Below are 15,836 nucleotides of genomic sequence, written 5' to 3'. Positions count from 1 at the left end.
CCCGCTCTCACAGCCTCCCCCAGCATGACAAGTGCTGCAGGCTGAGTCACTGATGAAATTGCTCTCTGTGTGTCCTGGGTACCAAAGCCAAGTCCGCTTCTCCTACAGTCACCATCTGGCTTGGGGCCTTTCTAGGTCAGCCGCCATTTAAAGTGGGCCGCCATCCCCACCAACCTCCAGACGGCCCACGTTGTGGGTAAAACCTCGTCAGGAGCCATAAGTGCCCACAAAAGGGGGTCCTCCGTAGCCTGGAAGGGTCTCGGAGCCGTCCTGTGAGGGAGGGAGGCCAGGCACCATCCCCGTGTCTGCAGGTAACGCCGGCCCTGGGGATGGGCCCGGAAGGTCTCCTTGGCCTTCCCTCTTGGCCTCTGTTCAGTTCCTTTCTAATAGGGAGCTCATGGTCAGGGGAACAGAAGGATCTTTCGGTCTCCGTGCGTGCTCTCCAGGTTCCCATCCTCCTTGGGGGCTCGGGTGTGAAGGGGAGAGGCCCCCCTCCTCCGTGCCTGTCACCATGGTCTGGGCTATCGTTGTCTGGCTGATAGTCCGCTGCGATCACCCTGCTGGGGGCTCAGAAGCGACAAGACTGGAAGTTCTCCCGTCTTCAGGGTTCCCTGAGTGGACACTTGTGGATGGAAGCGCTCGATGCCTCTCAGGGCAATCAGCCCCCAAATAGGAATGGGACTGAGGGGAAGCAGGGTAGTCTCTGTCCACAAGGAGCTTACCGTCTGATGGGGAGAAGCCATACCCACAGGGATTAACAGAGCAGGCTGTGGGCAGGACAAATGGGACCGAATGAATGGAGGGAAGACAGGAGAAGAGCTCAGGGCAGTTGCCTGGAGGAGGGATTTTGGTGGGGATGTGCAGGACGCTGGAGAGGTTGGTCATCAAAGGCCAGAGGGAGAGTGGGCCAGGCGTGTGGATGCAGAGCAGAGGGAAGGAAGGCATCCTCGGAGATGAGGGTCCCCGCCGACATCTCCTGCAGGAGATGGCACTTCCCCGAGTTATCCAGGAAGTCTCCGATTCTCTGGGGTAGAGGCTGGGTGGGAGAGCATCCCAGCCAAGGGACAGCGAGTCCAAGGATCATTCCATTTGTGGAGGACAGAAGAATGTCAGGAGATAGGAAAGGCAGGAAGAGGCCAGGGGAAGAGTCTTAAGTCCGAGGACCCGGGCTCAAACCCCACCTGGGGTCCTTGCTATTTGTGTGCTCTTGGGTCAGTCACTTAACCTCTCTGGGCCTGAGTTTCTCAGCTCCCAAAGGTAAACGTTGGGCTCGAAGGCATCCAAGGTTCCTGGAAGCTTCGGCTCGCAGATCCCTGAAGATCATGGCTGTTATCTGGCCGCGGATGGGGGATACGCTGACTAACCGTGGCCCCTGCGGCACAGGATCCGTGTGACCAGAGGATGTGCAGCTCTCCTTTGGCTTTCCCTTCCAGGGCGCCTTCCTGATCCATCCACCTCCCAGCAGCGGGGCCTCAGTTCACCCCAACGTTGTTCTGTTTCTTCTCCTCCGAAGAGGGCTGGATGAGAACGAGTGCTCATTGGCTTGCTTGAGTGGCTGTCTTGGGAAGCGCAGCTTGCTTGGGGCTGATGGTCTAGAATGAGGAAAATGGTAGAGAAAACAGGAATTCTCCTGGTGTTCTCTGCATCCTTTGGCTTTTCCTGGAAAGCCAGTCAGTAAACAGGTACCGGCACATCCTGGTCTTTAGCCTTTCTTTAAAGATGTGCATTTGGGGGGCAGCTGGGTGGCTCAGTGGATGGAGAGCCAGGCCAGAGACGGAGGTCCTGGGTTCCAATGTGGCCTCAGTCACTTCCTAGCTGTGTGACCCTGGACAAGTCACTTGACCCCCATGGCCTAGCCCTGGCCCCTCTTCTGCCTTGGAACCAGCACATAGTAAGTGGTTCTAAGATGGAAGGGGAGGACTTAAAAAAACAACCTTCCGTTTGAAGAGAGAACCCGGACTCTTTCTCACGGCCACCAGGCACACTCTTGTGGAGCTCTAAAGAGAAGGATTTTCCATACACAAAATCTAATTTGCGTCTTTGCAGCTTTTCTTTGTGACTGAATTCTGCCCTTTGGGGCCCAGAGCAGCAATTCCTTGGGAGGGAGTGTTGGAAAGGGCTCACGCAGGCCTTCTCCGGCTCGTCCCACCGTCCAGGCCTTCGGCAGATGCTCGTCCAGGAGGAGCCTCCATCTGTCGGGTCTGAGCCCCCCGAGCCACTCACCGAGGACGATGCCAAGGCCAGACGGCTCTCCGGAGCTCCTTGACCTCAAGGCTGTTCTTAGGGTTCGGCCGGCTCCTCGGCCCGAACCTTACCAGAGGCAGGCCCGGAGGGTGCTGGAGGGAGATGGAAGTTTATAGAAATATAAGAAATAGAAACGTATGTAAATATAAGAATATGTATAAGAAAGAGAAGTATCTACAAATACGTCACAGAGGTGAGTGTTCATTATATATAGCTATTAGGTGTGTCATTATAGCTATAAAATAATATAGTAAAAATACAGGCTGTGGGGCCAGTGAGGGGATGCGGTGGATAGACGGGAGGTTCTGGGTTCAAATCTGACCTCGGGCACTTCCTGGCTGCCTGGCCCTGGACAAGTCACTGAACCCCCTTTGCCCGGCCCTGACCTCTCTCTCTTCTGATCCTTGGTTCAATTCTAAAACAGAAGGCAAGCTTAAAAAAAAAAACCCACAGTGTAGGCAAGTACTTGTTCCATATCATTCGGTAATGATTGGGTAGCATTATAGATACACAATTGTGGTTGTAAAATAATACCTATAAAATACATAATAGAGGTGAGTAGCATGACATTATTACATTAATACAATTACATTTATAAAATACCATTAGGATTATATTTATTACCGTTCGCCTGCCCACGGAGGTGCTGGTAAATATTTAACCACTGGCTCTCCAGGAAACAAAGTCCCCCCCCCCCCCCCCCATCATCATGGCTTCAGAGTGCAGATTTAACAACCAGCCCTGGGCCTGCCGGGCAGAGCTGGATCCAGCATCTCTCCCTCTTGGATTTCAATGACCCGCTTTGGCTTGGAAGTGGACCGTCTAAGCAGCTTGGTCTGGGCTGGGGGTGATCCGAGGCCCTTAGTTTGAATCCTGTCTCCCATGTGTTGAGGTCACCTGCGAGGAGCCACAGAACTTCTCTGGGTCTCAGGACTGAAGGGGATGCCAGGCAGGCAATACGCATTTATTAAGCGCCTGCTGTGTACCAGACACCAAGCCAGCCGAGCTCGGGTCTAAAGCTTCTGCCCGGGTCCTTTCCCTCCCTCACTACAGCCGAGGACTTTCTCTCCCATCAAACTCTGTCCTTGGCAGGGGTAGGGGGTGGGGCAGAGCACACTGTTTTATACTAAGGTGTGAATGGCTACGGAGGCTCCATAGGCACCTCTCCTTGGGGCCCCCAGAAGCCTGGCTCTGTTGGGGGAGGGGGGAAGCTGCGTGGCTGAGAGGCCCCCCCCTGGGTGCACAGGCTGCCACTCTGTCTGCCAGTGAGGACTGCCAGTCCAGAACTGGAGCTATTTTTAGCCTGAATGGCGCCCAGTAGCTGTGTGCTGACACTGCAGGAAAGTCCTCGGAAGCCTCCTCACAGCAGGTGGCAATTCCTGGCTGACGTATCAAAGGCTGGCAGAATCACGTGCCATCCCTCGAGGTGCCAAAGACCCCGACGGTCAGACTTCCGGCTTGGCCGTGCCGCCCCGCCCCAGGGTATCAGCAAGGAGGCGGGGCCGGACCCTCCCCCAGTCACAGAGACTCCTGGGCTCATTACCAAAACCGGAAGACATCTGGCACTTACGGGCAGGGCGGAGATCCTCGCCAGAGGGGGGCGCTGTCCCACAGGGAAGGAGGAGACCCGCTTCTCATGGAGGAAGTCTCGGGCTTCCAGGAGCCAATTTAAGAACCACATAAAGGATTGTTTTAAATTCTGAGTAAAAAAAGGCAGGCGACACTGAGATTCTATTTCACACGGGACAAACCGACACAAAGTGGTAAAAGAGGGACATCATCAGCGGTGGCCAGACACCTTCTGTGGCTCTGGGTGGAGCCGGAAGTCCGTCCAAATGTCCCGGATGGATGAAGGTCCCCAGAAAGAGGCTCCGACCATCCTGGCCACATGCTTTGTGGCGCGGCTTGGGCTCCTCTGTTGCTCTGGTCTGATAAAGACAACACTGGAAAAGGAGGGAGCTCTCGAGTTGCCCCCCCCCCCCCAAGGGCCCAGGAGGACCCTCACCGGAAACTGGAAGCAAAACGGGGGCCATCCATGGGAGAATGATGGGGAAAATGGTGTGCCATGAGTGTGATGGAAGTTACTGTGTCAGAAGGACTGTGTGTCAAAGTCTGGGGAGAAGTCAGAGAAGCAAGGGAAGACTTACATGAACTGATGCAAAGTGAATTATGCAGAACCAATTACACAGTATAGAGAATGACTACAATAATGTAAGAAGAAGAAAGAGGATCCCCCACCAATAAACTTGCTGATTGGCTAGCTGAAAAAAAAAGAGAATAAAATGAAATTATCACTGGATAAAAAAGGTTCTGTTGGGTGCTACTCTTCATGTTGTATTGAGGGTGGAAGCCTACTTCTTAGTTCCTGAATCTCAGACAGTACTTTTTCCTTCTTGGAAAGGAGGAAAAAATTAAAAAGATATATTTATATATGAAATATATAGATTTCATTTATGTATTATATAAAATATATGAAATATATTAATATATTTACATTTATATAATTTTCTTTATAAAGTAAGGAAAACACTTTATGAACTGTAAAGGGTGTTAGAAGTGACTTTTATTTCAATACTTGAAAGAACCACATTAAGAATTACTAGTGGGGGCAGTGGATTGAGAGCCAGGCCTAGAGATGGGAGGTCCTGCGTTCCAATCTGGCCTCAGACACTTCCCAGCTGTGTGTCCCTGGGCAAGTCACTTGACTCCCATTGCCTAACCCTTAAGGACCACTCTTCTGCTTGGAACCAAAACACAGTATTAATTCCAAGATGGATGGTAAGGGTTTAATAAAAAAAAAAAGAATTACTAGCAAACTAGAAAATACAATTCATCTGTAGGAACCAAAGGTCAAAAATATGAGAGGAATTAATGTAAGAAATCACCACCTGGTAGTCCAGCTTTTGGTGATAAGCTTCTCTGATCTCAGCTGGGCTGGTTGTTGGACAGACACATAGCTCTTTGAGAGATGGCGCTCAAAACTCTCCAGTTTGGTCACAAATTGTGCTCCTCTGGCAAGCCTTTGAGTACCCAGGATCGCTTTTATACCCTGATGAGACATGGAAGTCATAATAATTCTGTATCTGTACCCTACACGTGGCTTCTTTTGTCTCAAGGCTTTCCATCACCCTCCCACCATATCAAACAGTTTTGGAAAGCCCATTTCCTGTTTGATTAATAAGAAGAAAGAGATTGGATTCCCCTTCCTTTCTCATTGAAATATTTTGAGTAATTAGGTGCTGGGGACTGTTCCTACCCTCACATTCTAATGGGGAAACAGTATGGAAACAACTCTGGACAAACAAAATGTTTCTAGGGAAATGGAGACTCATCTAGATTAAGTTCTGAATTTGTATGTGAACTGTAATGTATTGTAGGAACTAAGGCTCAAATTTGAACCTCCTCTCTGCAATCAAGATGGTAGAGGTAAGCCTGTGTCTTAGGGGTTGGGGTGGAACGTGTGTACTTTTTTCTTGTGATATTTTTGAAGTAAATGTCCTTTTGTAAAATCTAATGGATTCTAAGTAGTTAAATTGAACTGGAGTGCTAGTCACTGGTAGTTAAAAGTAAAGGGACACCCTTAAACTATTCAGAATATCCCCAGAACTCTGAGAATTCAGCTGTAACAGAGAATACTTCATATGGAAATGTTCTCTTTAAGTTTATTTAAAATTTCTAATTTAAAAGTTCACATAATTAACATATAGCATATCTTTAATAACAAAATAAATACAACACATTTATTAAACATTTTATAAGCATAAAGTTAATATGTAAATGCCATCCAAATCCACTAACACTATGTGTTACATCTCAAAAGCATTCTGTTGTATCCTTAATACATTTAAGTTTTAAAATATTTTTGATTTGATCCCTTTAATAAATCACCAGTGAGAAGTTGGAGAAGAAGAAGAATGAGATAAAACTCTTGATTGGGGATAGATCAGCACGGGGAAGTCATGTGCAGCCTTAATTTCCCTCCCCCAGAGAAGGGAAGACACAGGGGTGAGAGTTCAGAACACCAGGTGAAGCAACAACAACAACAAAAAAAAGGTAAAGAAGAACAAAAAGTCATTGTGAGTTGAGCAAGGAGCTCAGGGAGCAATGAACACCTGGACTCTGATAACTAGCTAGGAGCCTACAGGAGAGACTAGAGAGAAGAAAAAGCTTTAGGTTGCTTTCCTTGGGAGAGAAAAATGGCGTAAGGCAGTTTGAAAACAGTGAAACTGATTGGCAAGGATAATTAGCCCATATTTAAGTGCCAGACTTGTTATATATATATATACACACAATCAAATTTGATGCAAAAGAAGAAATTAGAAGCTACTGTGAACTGAATAAGTATTATTTCTATGCAAAAAATATAATTGGCACAAATCTGACTATGATCACCTCCCTACTCAATAAACTCCCATGGCTCCCTATCACTTTCAGGATCAAATAGGAAATCCCTTCATAACTTATGATCCTGATCCTCCCCACTTCCTGTCTTGTTCCACCTTACAGCCCCACCGCCCATGTAATCTGTGAGCCTCAGACAGTGGCCTCTTTGATGTGCCTCCTCCAAGACCCCTGTGCTCTGAGTGGAGGGACTGGAGGCAGGACGCCCCACCCCTCCAGAAGGCATTGCGAAGTCCATGGAGGAGATGGCCGGTCAGAGAAGAGAAGGGCTGGTATTGCCCTAATCTAAAGATAAAACCAACAATAAATCGGATAGGGGGAGAGTGCCAGCCTGGAAGACTAGAGGATGGCGGGGCCCTTCATGCAACAATATAATAGAAAATATTAGGTTATCCAATATTATAAAATAGAATACAAAATAATATGCCACATGATATACATCATATTATATAGAGTATACTATAATCTTATATTATCATATGTGGTATAATGCAATATATTAATATAGTAAAATAACACATTATAAAAGTGGTATAATACTATATTATATAGGATAATAATATAATAGACAATATTGTACAGTGTGACACATTATAAAATATAATAGTATGACATGTAGTATAACATATTATATAATATTATTTGTAGTCCTTAATAATAACACTAGACAAAGGAACGTTAGAAAGAGGGGAGGGCTGGGGAGGGCGTCACGGACCTGATTTGGGGGTCCGAGACTCCTAGGAGGCGGTTATGTACTCAAGAGTGAAGCTCAGAGGTGCGGTTGAGCAGCCAGACTGGAGAAAATAATTGAGTCCTGGGAGCGCTGAATCAGAGGCGAAGGATGGGAAGGCGTAGTGCCCTCCCTCGCCGCTAGGTGGCTCCTGGAGGCTCTGGAAGCCCCGCGGGCTGATGGGACATCAGACACTCCCTCCAACCACTGGAGTCACTGATGGGGTCCCAAAGAGAATCAGACTTGGCTCCTCAAGAAATACAGTCGAGGGAGAAGGGAAGAGAGCCCAGGACAGTGGCTTGGGAGACACGGCCTAAGGAAGGCCAGCCAGGGAGCCCGATAGGGTCCGGCAATAAATAGTTGGTGCCCTGTTCCGCGCAGGCGCGTGCTAGGTGGTGCCGGGATACTGAGAAAGGCACAAGTCAGTGCCTCCGGGTTCTCTAGCTGGCTCGCACTCTCCTGAAGGAGATGATGCTCAGACGGGCGCTCTACGGGATGAATAAGCAATGATAACCGACAGATGGGAGATTCTAGCTTTAAGTCCGCTGGTGGCTCGGTGGATTGAGAGCCAGGCCTGGAGGTGGGTGGTCCTGGGTTCGAATTCGGCCTCTGACCCTTCCTCGCTGTGTGACTCTGGGAAAGTCACTTGACGCCCACTGCCTGGCCCTAACCCTTGGAACCAAGCCACAGGTTTGATTCTAAGATGGAAAGTGGAGGATAAGGGTGAAAAAAAGTGTTTTGGGGGGGTGGGAAAGGCTTCCTGTAGAGTCCGGGTAATCGGAAAGGGAACCCGAAATCTTTCCCAATAAGCGGTCACCCCACTTTGCTACCAGACCCCAGTGAAGATGGCCTCTCAGGGGGCCCCCCATTTCCTTTCTGGTGAGCGCCAGGCTTTTCCTGACAATACAAATAAATTGGCCTCTTTACCTCCCCCCCTTCACTCTCACTTCTGGGGGGGGGGAGGAGGATCTGAAAACTGAACCTTTCCATTACTTGCGGCTAAGGCAAACATTCCACTTTGTTCTGCCTTAGAAGCCCTTGTTGGCTGGTGGCTCCAATGGCTTCTTCGGTGGATCCCGGTATGCAGGGGCTCCAGGCCTTGCCCATCCCTGGGATTCGGGTTGCGGCTGCCCTTCTCATTGGGGCCCCATTTAGGGGGTCGATCGCCCTTCTCTCATTCCTTTGCGCCTTCCCTGCTGCGAGGCGCGAGGCCCCAGTCTAGGCTTACTTTCTGACAAAGATGGAAAGGAAAGACAGCAACGAGAACTTTTTTTTCTTTTCAGAGATTGCCGGGGGGCCATTTTAGGGTTCTTTTTTTTTTTTGCTAGACGCCTTGAAATTCCAACTTGCAGCGCTCTTTCCGGGGATTATCCCCATTTCACAGATGAGGAAGCTAAAGTTCATTAACAGAATCGCGCGGGATCTCAACCCGGGGTCTGGCCCAGAATCCTTCTCTCTCACTCTTCCAGGCCCGGGCTCCGGCAGCCTCTCTCCTCCCCTACCCCACCCAAACTGCCCAGAGGGTACAGTCTCTACGGAGGCCGCCTTCTCGGCCTTTCCACGAGCACTTCCAGGGCTAGCTTGGCCCCGAGAAGACCGGCGCGAAGAGGGAGGAGGGGTGGCCCCCAGGAGATCGGAATCTCTTAGCAATTCCGAGTTTTTAAACGCATGAATAATTGATGCTTCCGGGGAATGTAGATCCCTCCGGGCAGGAGCCGAGCCTCGGAGAGGCTCCTGAAAGGGAATTGCGGGTATTTTTTTAACTCCATAAACTATATTTTAAAAAATGTGTTAAACCCAAGATTTTCCATAAAAGCCACACAAGAGCGCAAATTGTGGGCACTGCAGAAGTGCCGGTGCAGCCAGCTTCATGCCAGCTGAGGTGGGAAGCCCCTCCCCCGTTCTTCAGTGTTAGCGGGAGTCCCAGGGTGGCCGGTGCCCATCTCGCGCCCGCACGCAGGCTGCTGTTAGCTCTGTGGACGCACCTTTCTCACCCGAGGGGTGTAGGTGTCTGGAGGGAGGGACGCGGTGAGCCTGTGCCCCTCGGAGCGCCGGCGCCAACTCCAGGACTCCGACCGTTGCAGCCCTCCCGGGTGGGCTGGTACGCGGAAGAACTTGGCACGCATCCATCCATACCCCCGCGCACCAGACCGGCCAGTGGGCACTGCCGGTGCGCCCTCGGGGGGAGGGGCGGCCTGTTGCCCCTCTCCAGTCAGGGTTCGCAGCTCGGGGCTGGGCGTTCCCCCGGGAGATGAGGGTAGGGCTGCGCTAGGCGCCCCGTCCAGCTTGGCAAAGTGGAGCAGGAGGCGGGCGGCGGGGAGGGAGGGAAGGAGGGGCGGCGGAGGCCGGAGGAGGGGCCGCGGGGCGCCTCCCGCCTGGTTGGCTCTAGTCCCTTACCCTGCCTCCTCCTCCTCCTCCTCCTCCCTCCCTCCCGTATGAGTCAGGCGTTTCCCCGGGATCAGGAGCGCGAGCAGCGGCTGCTGGAGCCCAAGCCGTAGCAGCCTCGCGGCGGAGGCGGCGGCGGCCCTAGCAGCGCGCCCGGCCCGGCCCGGCCCGGCCCCGGCGCGGCCCGGCCGCCGGACCATGGATAAGGCGGCCGCGGCGGGGGGCGCGGGCGAAGGGGCTGGCAGCGTGAGCAGCAGCAGCCGTAGCAGCAGCCGCGCCACCTCCGCAGGCTCGTCGCCCTCGGGCTCGTGGGCCGCCCGCGGGGCCGGGGGCCGGCGGCTGGACGGGGGCAGCCACAGCAGCCCCGGTTCGGTGGCCGCCAGCCCGTGCGGGGCCGGGGGCCGGCGGCGGGAGCCGGCCCTCGAGGGCGTGCTCAGCAAGTACACCAACCTGCTCCAGGGCTGGCAGAACAGGTGAGGGGCCTCGGCCCGGCCCAGCGGCGGGGGGCGGGGGAAGTGTGGCGGTGGGGCACCGGCCGGCCCGGCGCGGGGCCAGCGGAGGGGCGGCATGTGCTTGCAGAGGATGCTTGCCCGGCTGCACGCCTCCCGATGCCGAGGGGCTGCTAAAGTTTGGGGCGGGAGAAAGGTGTCTGCGGCTCCTGTCGGCCACTCAGCTCGGAAAAAGTCCCAGCGTTCCCCTCCCTTCGTGAGACCGAGCTCCCCAAAGTCATTTGCACTTTGTGAGAACGAGGGGGGAGGGCCCTTCCGCCTCCATCTTCGGGGCTTGAAGGTCTCCCCAAACTGGAGTAATGGAAGGGAGCCCCCTTGGCAAGGTGCAGCCCGGCCTCCTGGGCCCCCCAAGGAGGGATGCTGGCTGGCCAGACCCCTCCCTGCCTGCCGGCACTCACCACCCTTTAAACTTGGCTTTGCAAACGCCGGTGACTCCCAGGGGTTGTGATGCGGTTTAAAGTAACCCCCGGCTGCCGGGGAGGGCCACAGGGTGTGGTTTTGCCGGTGTCGGGACGGATTTCCTGTGGCCTCGAAGGTCGCCAAGAACCTGGGGGCGCCCCTTTAGGGGCTGGGCTGGAAGCTTTTCCCACGAGGCTGCCCCGGGTTCCCCCGCCGGCGGCCTCGCTGCCCATCCTGGTGTGCCCCGTGGGGGGGCCTGCGAGGACCCTTTCTAGCGGACGGACGCGGGGCTTAGCCCTGGTGATGGGGGCGGGGTGGGGGGCGGCACCAGTTGTACTTTCGCTTTTGAACGCTCCTTTTGCCTCTTCTGGCTGCCAGCCTTGCCCCTTCCTTCCCTCCCTCCCCAAAGTTTTCCTCTGCTTCTCAGCAAAATAAAGAACAGGTGGGGAGGGTGGGGAGCCGGGCGAAGCGGCCGCCTCGAAGCTCGGGCTCCCTCCCCCTGCAGCGGAGACGCCGCAGCTCCCACGAAGGTGTTAACGTTGCCCCCGCCGGTCAGTTTCTGCTGGGAGCGGGCGGAGGGCTCTCACGTGAGGCCGCCGCTCCTCCGCCTGCAAAGTGCAGGGAAGGACTTTCCTGTTCGTGGGGGAGGGGAGCATTCGAAAGGCCGGGGGGTTCGGGCCGGAGCCCTGGGTGCTGCTTGATGGGGGGTGGGGTGGAGGAGAAGCGGGCGCCGAGGGCTTCCGGCGGAGAGGCACCCCGCTGGGCGGGGGATCCCGGGCACCTGCGGGAGTTCCCCTGGGTCCCGAAGGGGTGGTTAATTTGGTTTTCTCGGCCTCCTTCCCTTTATTGTGGCCGGGGGTACGCCCTGGGGATGCCTCCCTGCCCCCTCCTTCCGGGCAGAGCGCTGGGGGAAGAGGGGCCGACTCGAGGGGTGCCCTTCTGGAAGAGGCTCCCTTCGGAGGCTTCCGGGGTGCAGGTGGGAGGAGCTGGGTCCGGAGCGCCAACTCCAGGCTTTGCACCCAGGTGGGCCCTCGGGTGTTCCTTGGACTTGGTTGTCCAAAGAAATAATGAAGGATCAAACGCGGCCTCAGACCCTTCCTAGCTGGGTGACCCTGGCCAAGTCCCTCTCCCAACGGAAGCCCCATTTAGGAATTCACCGAAACAGGCCAGTCCCCCATGTTTCACCCGGGAGGTGTGACCGGCCCAGGGTCTGGGGGGGCAGTTCGGAAGGGGCAGAACACCTGGGGGAGGACTTGGAAAGCCTCCCAAGGAGCTGGGCTGGAATGAAGGGCCAGAGCATCCCCGGGTGCTGGGTTCGAGAGTCTCCAGGGCTCTGGGGACTCCTCTTTGACCGGCTCCCCTTAGCCCATGTTCCTCATGGATGGGTGTCAGGCCTCGAGCAGGGCAAGGGAAGAGGCTGTCTTTGGAGGGCTTTTGTGGGCCAGACCAAGGTTGGAGCTGATTCTGGGGGGCCGGAAGTGCCTGAAGCTCAGGGGGGAGCGGAGGCAGGAGGGCCCCAGCCTGGGTCTCTGACCCCTCCTGCGCTTCTCTCCCTGGTCGTCCTGTGCCACAGATTTGGGCTGATTCTCTCCATTCTTCCCCCTGTTCGAGGCTCCCCTGCGTGTCCTTCTCAGTCCTGGTCTCCACCTCGGCCCTCTCCGGGCCTCCCCAGGCCTCCTGCAGATGCCGCCGGGAGGCCCTGAGCTCACTTCCTCGCAGCCACCTCGATGCCGGGCTGGGGGCCGAGGCTCAGCGGCAAGCCAGGTGTCCAGCCTCCAGTCCAGCTTGGCTGATGGAGGAGGAAACGGAGGCCGGGGAAGGGGACGGGCAGACCCAGCAAGGAGCTCCTTCGCCCTGGCCGGCCTCCCCTGCCCTGGGCTGCCTCTCTGGGGTCTTGTGGGAGCTTCTGCCGGGGGCGCTCCTGGCTGGGCACATCCGCCTCTCCTTGGGCTGGCCTCAGCTTCTCGAAGGGGCCGCCCGGCCTCTGCTCCATTGAGGGTCGGTGCTGCACTGTGGGGGAGGGGCTTCGTGAAGAGGCAGCCGGAGGCGCCCCAGCAGGGACCAGCCCGAGAACCTCCCACCCGCTTGCTGTGCTTCGGTGGTCCAGCCTTTGGGCCTTCCTTTGGGGTTGTCGTCTGTCTGTTGGACAGAGCCGGAAGCCGAGGCCGGCGGGGGAAGTGACTTGCCCAGGGTCACCCAGCTAGGAAGGGTCCTAGGCCAGATTCGGACCACAGGTGACCCTGGACCGCTCCTCTAGAGCTGCCTGTCTCCTGAGACACTGGCCGCAGGGCTTGTATTTTTAAGGGTATCCTCTAGGTAAAAAGGCACAGACACCGCCTTGGGAGGAGCCTGTGATCATCAGGGCAAACTTCCTGATTGAACAGGTGAGGAAACTGAGGTCTGTGCTCACAGCCACAAAGGCAGGAAGCCTCGGAGGCAGGATTCGAATCTGGGTCCTTTGATTCCAATTCCAGCAACACTCCCCACCCCCCCACCCCCATCCTTTATTCCCCTTTCCTAGAGGTTTCTGCTCCATGGCTGGCTCTGCTCTGCCAGAAACGGTTCCTGCACTTCCTGTTCCAGCCGACCCTGACAGGAGCCCTGCAAAGGCTCCCCGTCACCCTTCCTTCTCCCCGGCTCCCCTGAAACCATCGCCGTGGTAACAGTCACCTGTCTGGGGAGAACCAGGGTTGCCAAGGCCGACTCTTGGATGGGATCCGAGTGTTCATCTGGGGGTGCCAGCCGAGGAGAGGTGGAGGGTCTGTCGCCCGGGACGGTCCAGTTCTAGCTTGGGCCGCTCCCGGCCAGCCCGCCTCAGGGAGGAGGGTCAGACCGAGCCTTTTCCACTAAAAAGACCTTTGCTTTGAAGCCCTTCAGTGGCTTGGGAGTCACCCCAAATACTTAGCAGCGACCCCCTGGGGTTTGCCATATTTTTTACTAATAGAATTTCCCCCCTTCCCCCTTTCTTCCCTCTCCTTCCTCCTTCCTCTCTCTCTTCGTCCCTCCCTTCTCCCCCCCCCCCCCCCTTAGAATCACTCCTGTGTACTGATTCCGAGGCAGACCAGTGCTCAGGGCTAGGTGGTGGGGCTTCAGGGACTTGCCCAAGGTCACACATTGAGAAAGCGTCTGAAGACAGATGAGATCCCGGGACCTCTCGTCTCCAGCCCTGGCTCTCTTGCCTGGCTGCCCCCTGACCATCCGGGCCACCCTTGCTCTTGATAGACTCGCTTTCCCTTTTGGCCCGGCATCCCGAGTGCCTGGCACACCTTAGGTCTCCTTAACCTGGGATCCAAACACTTTTTTTGTTGTTGGAAATTTTAATATTCCATTTTTTCTTAATTACACGTAAAATCTATTAAAAAAAACCTGTTGAGTTCCCAATCCTCTGTCTCCCCCTCCCCGCCTTGAGAAGGCGAGCCCTTGGAGAGAGATTATATGTGTGCAGTCATGCAAAGCAGATTTCCATATTAGCCGGATGGCTAAAGAAACCAGGCAGGAAGTAGTCGGCTTCAGCCTGCGTTCCGACTCCGCCGGCCTTTTCGTCACGAGCCCTTCAGCGTTGCAGTCACTTAAGAATCGCTGGATCGCTGCTCAGGTGTATCCAGTGTCCCTTCCGGCGGGGGGCTCGGGGTGCCCCCCATCTGGAACTCCCCGGTCAAATTTTGGGGGCCCCCCTTGTACCCGAGAAGTCAGTCTGACCATTTTTTCTCCTGTGGAGTGTTTGCAGTGCAAGAAGCGGCGTTCGTTGGAGGCATTAGAGAGGATGAAATCGGTGCGTGTTCTGCGCGCGCCCCTGGGCGCACGTCGGTCTCCCGCCCCTGGGCGCACGTCGGTCTCCCGCCCCTGGGTGCACGTTGGTCTCCCACCCTTCTGCGCTCCTCTGTTGGCCTTCGCTGCTGTCTGGATTCCACCAAACTCGAGATTTCTGTGGAGTTTCTTCTGCAGAGCGCAATGGAGCGCCAGGCTGTGGAAGGCGGACTCGTCGCGGATTCCTTTGTCGTTCTGCAGTTTAACCCACCGTTTGTGGATCGATTTGTTCTTAGTTCCGCATTTTAGTTTATGCATTTAAACACATTTCTGGGTTCTTCTCAGAGGCCTGATCAGGGACCAAAGAGAGTGACGCTTGCGGAGATCCAACCTCAGGAGCCCCTTCCTTAGTCCTTCCTTTTCACCTGGATTCCCACCTGCTCGAGGGCCTCGGGACACCCTTGGAATCATTCCCGACATGTTTAATTTGATAGTTTTACTCGCAATTTAGTTCTTATTTTATAATTGAAAACCGGATTTAAGCAGAATGAGCCGACTTGGCATATGCCCCGTTCTGCCTCTGTGGCCCCCGCCTCAAGTTTATTTCATTTCAATTTTCTTGGACCCAGATTGAGCTTTATAATGCATCCATATAATTAGTCTAAGTCTGGCTTCCTTATACACTTTTTAGCCCTTACATTCTGTCTTCATATGGGTTCCAAGACAGAAGGGCGCGGTAAGGGCCAGCCATGGGGATGAAGTGATGTGCCCAGGATCACACAGCTAGGAGGGGTCAGAGGTCAAATTCGAACCCAGGACCTCCCATCTGCAGACCTGGCTATCAAGCCATGCTTGATGTTGCTTTCCTTTATGTCGTTGATGGCCCCGTGCTGGACGCTCTCCTGGTTTTGCCTGCTTCTCTCTGCATCCGTTCTTACACGTCTTCCTGAGTGTCTCCAGATTCCTCCCAGGCTTTGTTTTGGGGCCCGCAGGCACCTTCCTTCCTTGGCCATGCTTCCAGAGGGGGCTGATGTCCCTGATCCAGGCCTGGGGCTGCCAGGGAGCCGTAAAGAACCCTTCAGTGCCTGCAGACCTTGCCTGGATGAGGACCCCAGAAGAGATTTCCTGGAAGCTTCCGATCTCCTGACGGCCATTTAGGCTGGCTCTGGCCGGCAGTGGAGGAGGACCAAAGACGGAGTGTGGAGGTTTTAAGGGGCCCCTCCCCCATTTATTGGATTTGTGATGCTCCTGGCAGGGCAAGACTGGACTCGGTCACCCTCCATTAAGAGAGCGCTTTGGCTGCGCCTGGAGAATGGTAATGAGGGGATCAGACAGGCAGCCTGGCTTGTCTCTGACACACGCCGGCAGCGTCCCCCTGGCGGTGCCTGAGCCAACCCTTTAAACGGCGTAGGTGCAGCTGT

General features: G+C 54.8%; 1 protein-coding gene across 1 annotated transcript in view; it reads left to right on the top strand.

The window, feature by feature from the left end:
- Nucleotides 1–9,797: 9,797 nt before the first annotated feature.
- LOC100032007 (oxysterol-binding protein-related protein 10) overlaps nucleotides 9,798–15,836 on the top strand; it is a 106,982-nt gene continuing 100,943 nt past the window's right edge. The window contains exon 1 of the mRNA XM_056800380.1: nucleotides 9,798–10,233. Within this exon, the coding sequence (XP_056656358.1) occupies nucleotides 9,959–10,233 (275 nt within the window). The 5' untranslated portion in view covers nucleotides 9,798–9,958. The remainder of the gene's footprint in view (nucleotides 10,234–15,836) is intronic.

This window comes from Monodelphis domestica, chromosome 5 (assembly GCF_027887165.1).
Source record: "Monodelphis domestica isolate mMonDom1 chromosome 5, mMonDom1.pri, whole genome shotgun sequence".
Classification (NCBI taxonomy): domain Eukaryota; kingdom Metazoa; phylum Chordata; class Mammalia; order Didelphimorphia; family Didelphidae; genus Monodelphis; species Monodelphis domestica.
The sequence above is the reverse complement of the archived record's forward strand: the minus strand, read 5'-3'. Positions and strand labels throughout refer to the sequence as shown.